Source organism: Ammodytes marinus (genome assembly GCF_949987685.1).
Source record: "Ammodytes marinus genome assembly, chromosome: 14".
In the NCBI taxonomy this organism is placed as follows: domain Eukaryota; kingdom Metazoa; phylum Chordata; class Actinopteri; order Uranoscopiformes; family Ammodytidae; genus Ammodytes; species Ammodytes marinus.
The window spans coordinates 4,546,271-4,557,147 of NC_137218.1; the positions used below are offsets into that span (position 1 = coordinate 4,546,271).

Below are 10,877 nucleotides of genomic sequence, written 5' to 3' on the forward strand. Positions count from 1 at the left end.
ATCATCAAGTAAGTTCTACAAAGTTCTAGAATGCAACGCTCCCTGGGTAACCCCAACCCTTTCGAATAATAACAGAAGCTACAGTGGCCTTCAAGGACAAGAACAATTCAAAATTTTAAACAATGCACCTGATGACATTCCAACTATGACACTTTCAAGATGGCGGCACTAGGCTTTGGTCCAAGATTTGCAGAAATATGGACATATATGAGACCCTTTCTAAGGGAAAAAATAATAATTCAAAACATTTTTTTCAGCTATTATGCACTAAATTAAATGTACTTATGGATATTATAATTACTTTCTACAAAATCTGCCAGGAAATAAAACCCAAAATTCTACACACTGCAGGTTTAAGGTGCTAAATCCCTGTTAGAATAACTCTGTGTATGATTGTTGTCCCACAAATGGTGTATGCTCAACAAATACAGTATGTGAAGCTAAATAAACATAACCAAACAGTGGAATGTCACTTCTGTGGCCTATTGACCCGACCTCAATCCTACACTTCATGTGTGTCAGTAGTTGAAACCACGAGTCCCTTGAGATGAGAGCGTATACAGACATAACAGTCCACAACACAGCAATGTCGGATCTATAGTGATTTACTGGACTGTCTATCATGCTGATCACTCTACGACTGTGACAGCTATTTTTCTGACAACTTACTTAATTTGTGAAGAAAATCAGGTTAAAAATAACACTGAAAATACACAAACAGGGGTTAATACACAGCCTAGACTCTGTAAACGGGTATGTTGCCTTCTAGCAGTGGGCCCCCTTTGTTTGCATACGCGTTAGCCACCTACAAGTGACGTTTGGCAACATTTCAATAGACCTCACTAGCCTTTTGTGCATAAAAAAAATATGCAAATAAAGTCATAAATATACAACCATCACTTAATTTTGACTCATTGCACTTGTTAAAAAGCCCGATTGCCAAATTGTATAGCACAGTATGATTATATACCAAGGCCAGTAGAGCTTTTATTTTTAGCTTTTTTACACAAACAAATACATAGCAAACTTAACAATACGGATGTTTAACAAAAAATAAATAAAAAATAATAATTTAAACTAGAAATCAATAATGCACTAATTAAAATCATAGACATGAAACAAATAGAAAAATGACTGCTTTTTCGGGACAGCAGATTGCATCCCCCGCCCACCCCCTCAAACCCCCCCCCCCCCCCCCCACCCTCTACCCCCCTACAGATTTGGAAATGGGAGGCTTGCTTACTTGACATCCCATCAGTTGACGGCGCACTAACAAGTAGCCCATAAACCTTTTCTCCCTCTTTGATTACACTAAGTGCACAGAGGCCAGATGCGACCCAGCCCAGTCATCTGTTGCCTTGCCAGCAGGGTGTGTGTGTGTGTGTGTGTGTGTGTGTGTGTGTGTGTGTGTGTGTGTGTGTGTGTGAGAGGGGGCACTTGGGGTCCCCTCCCTCATGGGGATAAAGCCATTGTTCCTCCCTTCAGCTTGAGAGGCTGCTGGAGGAAGACTGGTCCATCTACGCACCTGTTTCCATCACCATGGGTTACTACCAAAACCCCCTCAATACTCAACTGACTGTGACATGGGCTGTGTTCGAAATGGCCTACTAACGTCCTACTCATACTAAAAGCCCTACTAACGACCTACTCATACTAAAAGCCATACTAACGACCTACTCATACTAAAAGCCCTACTAACGTCCTACTCATATTAAAAGCCCTAACGTCCTACTCATACTAAAAGCCCTACTAACGACCTACTCATACTCATTTTGACGTCAATTTGAGTATGTGACGGCTGTGTATGCGAGTTTGTGTAGGCGAGAAATGCCCGGATGAGTACTAACTTCTGGGAAGATTTTGTGTATGGATCGATAGGATACTTTTCCTACTCAACCGCCCTACAATGCATTGCGTCCTATATACAATGAATACATTTCGAGTGATTAGTTATTGTTTAATTTCATATATTATCTCCGCTTCTGCTTCTCAGTGGCTGCCACAACCAACATATGAGAAAAACTTACTCAATAACTAACAGGTAAATAAAATTAACATTTACTGTTAATTATTGGCTTAATATACTTGTTATTTGCATTCAAGACCTCAATAAGACATCTCAATGAAACCAACAACACCAGTGCAACTATACTGAAGACACTGAACACACCTTGCGTTCCAAATCACTTACTTTTTTTTTCACAACACCATATCCTAAAGTACAGAAGAGTTTTAGGGCCACAGGAGAGAGAAAAAAAAACAGATAAGGAACATTTTGTTTTCATTCTGTCGAGAAATGTCAAGAATAAAGACGAATACTCCAAAATGCCATTGGAGTTAGTGGGACATTCATGTATTTTCAGCATACAACAATTTACTTGCATGCATTGGGACATCCTACATCTTTTTCTGGCATACTAGATGGTATGGAAGTATGGGGACTGGAACGCAGGGACAGTTTTCTACTATCTATTTTCCAAGAGAAGCGATGCATTTCTTGTGAGGAGCAGAGCAGCCTCAAAGGTGGAAGGCAGAGTGGAGAGATCAAGCTTAAAATAGCTGTCGCATAAGAGAGGGAGGGTGTAGCCCAAACAACCACATCTGAATACCATCGTGTATGTCTTAAACCTGCAGTGTGTAGAATTTTGGGTTTTATTTACTAGCAGATTTTGTAGAAAGTAATGATAATGATAAGTACATTTAATTTAGTGCATAATAGCTGAAAAAAAATGTTTAATTATTTTTTTCCCCCTAAGAAAGGGTCTTATAGATGTCCATATTTCTGCATATTTTGGACATCTTGAAAGTGTCATAGTTGGAATGTCATCAGGTGCATTGTTTAAAATGTAGAATTGTTCTTGTCCTTGAAGGCCACTGTAGCTTCTGTTATTATTCGAAAGGGTTGGGGTTACCCAGGGAGCGTTGCATTCTAGAACTTTGTAGAACTTTCACACTGCACCTTAAAGGTGCAGTGTGTAATATGACATCATCAAGAAAGTTCTACAAAGTTCTAGAATGCAACGCTCCCTGGGTAACCCCAACCCTTTAGAATAATAACAGAAGCTACAGTGGCCTTCAAGGACAAGAACAATTCTAAATTTTAAACAATGCACCTGATGACATTCCAAAAACATGGATTCCTCCATAAGACTTACCCTCTCAATGTAAAAATGTAATATTAATATTTGTAATTCTCCGCTCAGGAGGATAATTCAGATTATTGGCAGAGGTGATTTTACACCAATGAGGACATATTTATGAATGAGGATATTGATTTTAGCAAATAAATTACTTAAAATGTTACACAGTGTCCCTTTAAAGGCCAATAAATGCAAAACTGCAGCATCATCTTGCGGTATGGAAAATAAAGCTGTTTAACAAAAAAGCCCATTCAAGCTATTAAACACTAAAACATACAGAAAATAAACCATTGCTTTCAGTTATGCATTCATTTAGGTGTCGCGTTCCACATTAAAGCTGGGGTGGAGGATTTGGGGAGAAAATAGCAGTTGGGATAGAGATTCGAAATCAAATACCTCAACCGCTCCACTTGTTCTCTTTGGTCCCTCCCCTATGGTCCCTCCCTGACACGCTCTACACCAACAACGTCGTGCCAAAGTGAATGGACAGTCCCAACAGCCAATAAGAACAGAGAATCGGAGCCTCGCTCTGATTGGTCAAGGTGTACAGCTCATGTTAACTTTGACCAATCAGAAGTCATATACCCCAGCTTTAAAAGGAATAATCATTTTGCTAAGACGAACAGTATCTCAGTCAGCGAGAGCAAGCTAGAAGGAGATAGGTAGATTAAAGGTGGAGTCAGTGATTCTGGAGAACACTTGTCCACAAAGTCACTTTTTTGTTCAAAATCAGTGAATATGTCCTCACGATCGGCTACCTGTCCGTACTGTGTGTATGCTGAAAAAAAAGGGTGTGTTAATACATAGCCCTAGGCTCTGTAAACTGGTACAGAGATATTCACTGATTTTGACAACAAAATAAATTGACAACAAGCATTATCCAGAATTGCAGACTGCACCTTTAACTCAACACATGTTCTACCACTACAAAGTCAAGTTTCAAAGGTGTATCGATTATTTGCACTGTGTTAACACACACCAAAAAAGGCCAAGTTAAAAGCAAAGTTCAAACCTACACCACAGACAGACATAAACTACACTCTTATCCACTCCCTGGTGTATGAGTGTGTATATGAATGGGTGAATGTGGTAAGAAATGTAAAGCGCTTTGGGGCTGAGAAAATCGGCTAAAAAGCGCTATATAAGTCAAGTCCATTTACCATTTACTCCCTCTTGAACAGACTAAAGATGAGACATTTTATCAGTATCAAAGATCAGACACACACAGGCATGTTAACTGTGTAAAAGAATCCTAAGCTTGTGTGTAACTCATCTCCACACACATTCATCAATGTGTCACAAAGACATGTCCTCGCTTGTTGTCACCTTAAAAACGAGGTCAAACTTTTAAGTGTCTCTCTCTCTCTCAAAGTTGAAATAAAGGTCATCCAGTGAACAACATATATTTTTCTTCTGCATTCAAGCATAACAGTCGCTCCTTGCTGCACTATCCAAACCGTTACGTAACTTTAAAAAAATGAAAGCAAAAAAATGCCTCTGTCTCTAAACTACCGCGACTGAATGATTGCCTAACCAAAGCTTTTCAAGTCTCAGCAAGCTTGTGGGTAATAGCATGCTACGTAAGCACTCTTTTAATAAACACCTGTGCAGTGCTAGCTATGCCCCCATGCTGTTTTCTAAAGTATATCGTATTCTGCTGCACTGCAATTTAACTTACTAAATATATATGCACAAAAAAACCATAGGACTTACATTAAGCTGACTAAATTACATGCATTTTTACACAACCTATCTGTAATTACAATGCATGGGGCTGCATGATTTGTCACTGTTATTTCGGTCTGTATTGAATGCTATTGGAGTATTCTCAATGCTTTTTTGAATGTAAAACTTAAAGCTGGGGTATATGATTTCTGATTGGTCAAAGTTAACATGAGCTGTACACGTTGACCAATCAAAGCGAGGCTCCGATTCTCTGTTCTTATTGGCTGTTGGGACTGTCCATTCACTTTGGCACGACTTTGTTGTTTTGTAGGGGAGGGACCAAAGAGAACAAGTGGAGCGGTTGAGGTATTTGGATTCGAATTTCTATCCCAACTGCCATTTTCTGCCCAAATCCTCCACCCCAGCTTTAACTTGATTAAAATGAGAGCATCTTTACATCGCATATTAATTAAAAAGACAATGAAATTGAGTAAAGATATCTAAAAGTAAAATGTCAGTGCGCCACAACCGATTCAAAGTCTAATTATTTGTAAGTGCCAACCCCATGACTGCAATTATTATACTGTTGCATGGTTGTGAGTATATACTTAATTAGGTAACAAAAATACATATCTCTGTGTGCTTATATTGATCATAATGTGTTTAACAGTGTTTGTTCTCTCCAATTACCACAATAAAATAACTTAAAATATAGAGGCGGTCACCCATAACCAATTATATCCAAAGGAATAACTACCATCCGCAAAGTCAATAGCTAATTATCTGAATATACAAGGTTTGCTTGAAATATTATGAGCACAATTTCAGTCTCATAAGCACCAGTAAACTCCTACTTTCTGTTTAAAAGGCAGTAGAATTGACCTTTATCTTGTGCATGGATGTACTCCTGTATACACCACCAATTACTTATTAACTTATTTTCAAAGGATGAGCAGTAGGCTACCTCTAGTGAAACTCAGTATGTACTCAAGAATACAGTTAGCCTGGCTCCGCCCGCCTACATACTTCCGCTCAATTTTCATTTCCCTTCAGTAGTCAGTCTCGGTCCGCGGTATATTCACGGGTTTTCTCAGGATAGATTTTTGCATGACCAATCAGCGAACAGAGGGAGTGGCTGAGAACAATGATTTTGTGGTCGCGTGCCAGTTTCAGTTGTAGTCAGAAGCCAGCGCATGACATATACATCACGACCAAACGTTATGCGATTGGTTGGCAGATCCAGAGTGGCACTGGGCAGATCCAATAGTTTTAAACTTCAACAGACACCCACCCGCCTTCAAGTGAGGTAACGTCTGTCAATTGAGCGATTCCAGACCTTCTGTACAAATGAAATTAAGTACGATGGTCTGGTAGATCAGGCTAAGGATACAGTGCGATATGCTTCCAATTGTGGCATACATTCAAAAGCCAGAGGAGCACTTGTTACGTTAAAAAAAGCAACTTTTAAAACGGCTTTGTGCGCTGCTCGCATAGTCCCCCCATCAAAATTCAATGGGATGGCTGATAGTTGAACAATTTTTTAATGTAAAATCTTATCCAACACATACAAAAAATGCTAATTCATGAGCTATCGTTTTGCCGAATTCATCAAAGAAGGTCCAGTTTTACTCCTATATTCCTTGAATTGTGTGCCAAAGTGTGTGGCAGTAGGACTGTATTGCTACTGTTTCCCCTCCCATAGTCTTCTGAAACAGGAGCAATGGCACTGGGAGGCAGTGAACTGTGAATGCCTTCTCATCAATCCATTTCATCTGGAGCACTCGTGTGATTTGACGGCCGCACGAGGTTTAGCCCCGCCGCGTGCCAAAATGGAACTTATAGTTGGGAGTGAAATTAATTAATGCAGACCATCTCTCTCTCTCTCTTTTTTAGCTTGACTGCAGCAACCAACTTCCATGCATTTGTATTGAGAAGGGACACACACACACACAAAGAGAGAGACACACAAACATACACATTAACGGAGAGGGACACACACTAACAGAGACACACACACACAAAGAGAGAGAGAGAGAGCGAGAGAGAGACACACACACACACACACACACACACACACACACACACACACACACACACACACACACAGAGGGAGAGCAATGCTTACCAGGATGGGAGCTGTACAGTATGCGCTGGAGGTAAATAATTGATATGCTTTGTGTGCAAGCGTGCCCCCCAAGCTCTGTTTGAAATCAGTACAGCCATTTCCATGGAAGAAGAGCATAAGCAATGTCCCTACTCCCCTCTTTCACTGTCCACAGAAGAACAACACACACACACACACACACACACACACACACACACACACACACACACGCACGCAGCATTGTTTTAGTTGCAGTTTGCTGGGGCTTTACAAACAACGTGATCAGTCTGCGTACGCTTTAATGCATGAACAAAACCCGTTGTATTGGATTAAGCTCTGGCTGGTGGATAATCCACAATGTGACAAACCGTCGGCATCTGTCACCATGTCATTCTCAACATTATAGGCTCCGATAGAAGCGTGAAGAAAGGGTTTATATTCTTAAGAACGAACCGAATGGCGCTCAATTACACTTTACTGTATAGCCATATGTTTGAAATCACTTATGTCAAAATTGACTTGACGCATGGACGTTGAAAAAGCAACTACAAAGCCGTAGTTAAAGCAGCGCGTGTGTGTGTGTGTGTGTGTGTGTGTGTGTGTGTGTGTGTGTGTGTGTGCAGTGATATTATTTCGCTACATCTTCATCGTGTCAATGCGCAAAGATAAATAAGCCAAACGAAAAGCGCACGTGCATCCCTCGGTAGGCTAGTTCTGCACACACACACACACACACACACACACGCACACACACACACACACACACACACACAAAGCTTAGGAAACATTGACTTCATATTGACATAACACTTTATCCCATCTCGTAAATACAACGTGTGTGTGTGTGTGTGGCTGGTCCGCATCCCGCCAACTCAAAATACACCACTCACTCACAGCATCACTAGCCAACCGACCAACAAATTCATGACGCATTTTTCACCATAAGAAGCTTTATATGTGACCTGTGTGTGTGTGTGTGTGTGTGTGTGTGTGTGTGTGTGTGTGTGTGTGTGTGTGTGTGTGTGTGTGTGTGTGTGTGTGTGTGTGTGTGTGTGTGTGTGTGTGTGTGTGTGTGTGTGTGTGTGTGTGTGTGTGTGTGTGTGTGTGTCGAGTCTCTGATGTTTTCCGCGCAATGATGCGTACTGCAAATCCAGTCCCCGATATGGGGAAGAAAGAACACAGCCCACAACGCTGTTAGAATATCAGGCGAATTCATTTTCACTCGTTTGCCAGCAACATTACATTTTATTGAGATGATATAAGACACAATGTTGATCAGTGTAACATGCTTTCCAATTCGGCATTCATTCAAAACCCACACGAGCGTTTGTTTCATTAGAAAATTAACTTTTTTAAAACGGGCTTTCTCCCTCGTTCGCATAAGCCTGGTGTCCCCCAGCGAAAAACCAGCGGGATGGGGAGGCGATAGGGAACGATTTTTTTTTTCCAGACAAAAAATGCTAGTTCATGAGCTATCTGTAAACCGAATTCATCAGAATGTACACTTTTACTCGTATCTCTTGAACTGTGTGCTTATGTGAGCGACTCTTTGACACAGTTAAGCCCCCTTATAAATTGGCAGAATTTTGAATGGAGTTCGCTATGGCGCTTCCTTGGAAAAACCGCACGTTGCCAGGGCTGCTGCATACAGACCTACTACTACTTGAACGCACCGCTGTGGTGGTGTTTTTTTTTTTTGTGTGTGGTGATTTACAGCAGTCAAGGCTCCGCTCTGAAACAAACATGCCACAAAAGTAACCACGCCAGCGGACAGAGCAAACAAACAGCGATCTAAAAGAAGCTCAAATGTATCTCTCTGTGTCTCCTTAGCGACAACAAAAAAAACAGCTTTTTGTCGCCACAGAATTGGTTTACATCGAGGAGTTGTAGTATCCTATAGCGGCAAAGGCAAACAGCGATATATCATGGTGAGCTCAGCTGCCCAAAGTGATGTATTCCTGGGCAGTGCATCTATAAGCGCCTTTTTAGTGGGCAACAGACAAGCAAGACCAAACACAAATCCGCTCTTTCTATTTCTATGTGTATTTCAACTTTAGGCACAGTTCCTTTTACTGTTCTCACTTGTAGGACTATATCAACAGCATCATATGCTACATCCAAATCGTCTCCCTCCGCGCACGTTCAATCAGATACAATTTGCCCCGTTGATAAAAAAAAATAAAAAAAATCACAGCCAGCCTTCAATTCACTCCCATGTATAGAGGCTACTACATCCGCGGACATCCGAAATGAAAGCAGGGTACTCCAGAAAAGGCAGAAAAGGCATACAAAAAATAGTCCTACCTTTATGAAGAGCCGCTTGAAACATGAATAAAAAGAGAATAGTCGCCAGAGATCCGTTGCGTGTGTTCGCCATGTTTGGACACCTGCTTTCAGTATGGTAGCGCGCGCGAGAGGCAGCTTCACCTATAGACCACAACGAACGGGACTGACTGACTTAATGAGATGCGAGAGAGAGCGAGGGAGAGATAGAGATAGAGAGAGAGAGAGAGAGAGAGAGGGGAGGGCACTGTTCTTCTGTTTACCATATTCATTCAATGAGCCGGGTTTTGATAAATCGTGTTATTTGAAATCAGTGTCTAACATTATCCATAACTCTTTCAATGTTATTAGATTGAATGGGGGGAGAGGGGGGGAGCAATTTGGAGGGGTTTTCAAATGGTTTGATGCTGGGTGTGTGTGTGTGTGTGTGTGCGTGTGTGTGTGTGTGTGCGTTTGTGTGTGTGTGTGTGTGCGTTTGTGTTTGTGTGTGCGCAAGATACGACTTTATTATGTAATAATAGGACAGTATTTTGCCAGGTTGTTCCAAAAATAACATAAGAAAACAAATAGCCTAATAAAAAATAGCCTATACAAATGTTTATTAAACAACTGGAATACAGCGTTTTATTTATAAGCAATTGGCATCATAAACGCATTAGTATTGGTTGAATAAATCTGTTAAGTGGCTGAAGGTTGGTTGTATCCCAGAATCAAGTGGAGGCTCTCTGAAGAGCAATGAACTCGCTAACGTGCTTTGTGATATTCATGTAACTCAGAAAGTGAAATCAGGGAACCAAAAAATGAAAATATAGAAAGGGAAGAGAGAGCGAAAGAAACTGAAGTAAACTGACTAATTTCGGAGCAAATCCGGGGGGGGGTTTCCAATGGTTTGATGCTGGAGGTGTGTGTGTGTGTGTGTGTGTGTGTGTGTGTGTGTGTGTCTGTATCTGTGTGTGTCTGTGTCTGTATCTGTGTGTGTGTGTGTGTGTGTGTCTGTATCTGTGTGTGTGTGTGTGTGTGTGTGTGTATGTGTGTGTCTGTATCTGTGTGTGTGTGTGTGTGTGTGTGAAAAGAAGGAAACTGAAGTAAAACAATTGCTGACTCATTCATTTCAAAAGAAAGAAAGTGGAGCACAACCCACACAGTTTAAGAACGGTCTCAGCTAAGATGTGGTTAAAATGTGGTGAGATTTCAAACTGTGCAGATTCAAAAACACATCACAGATTATTATAACATTTAAATGTAGTATGAACAGTTCATTGGTGACTCAAATAACAACTCTATTGTCCACATTTAAGAGAGAATCGTGCATTGAACTTGTTTGACAGGGCAGGAGGACACTCCAATCTTACTCACACACACACACACACACACACACACACACACACACACACACACACACAGACGCACGCACGCACACACACACACACATACACACACACACACACACACGCACACACACACACACACACACACACACACACACACACACATACGAACACACAAACACACACACAAACACACACTCTCTCTCTCACACACACACACACACACACATATAACAAACACACACACACACGCAAACACTCAACACACACACACACACACACAGTGCCTCCTTTAGGGCAGCTGACCTGGAGAGCCGGTCAGCAGGGCGGGAGTCTGCTGCAGCACAAGTACACTCA

At 41.2% G+C, this 10,877-nt stretch overlaps 1 protein-coding gene across 1 annotated transcript in view; it reads right to left on the reverse strand.

Moving 5' to 3' along the window:
- Positions 1–9,341, reverse strand: part of cadm1a (cell adhesion molecule 1a) — a 456,939-nt gene extending 447,598 nt beyond the window's left edge. The window contains exon 1 of the mRNA XM_080041078.1: positions 9,214–9,341. Coding sequence (XP_079897204.1) covers positions 9,214–9,286 — 73 coding nt within the window. The 5' untranslated portion in view covers positions 9,287–9,341. The remainder of the gene's footprint in view (positions 1–9,213) is intronic.
- Between the last annotated feature and the right edge of the window lie 1,536 nt (positions 9,342–10,877).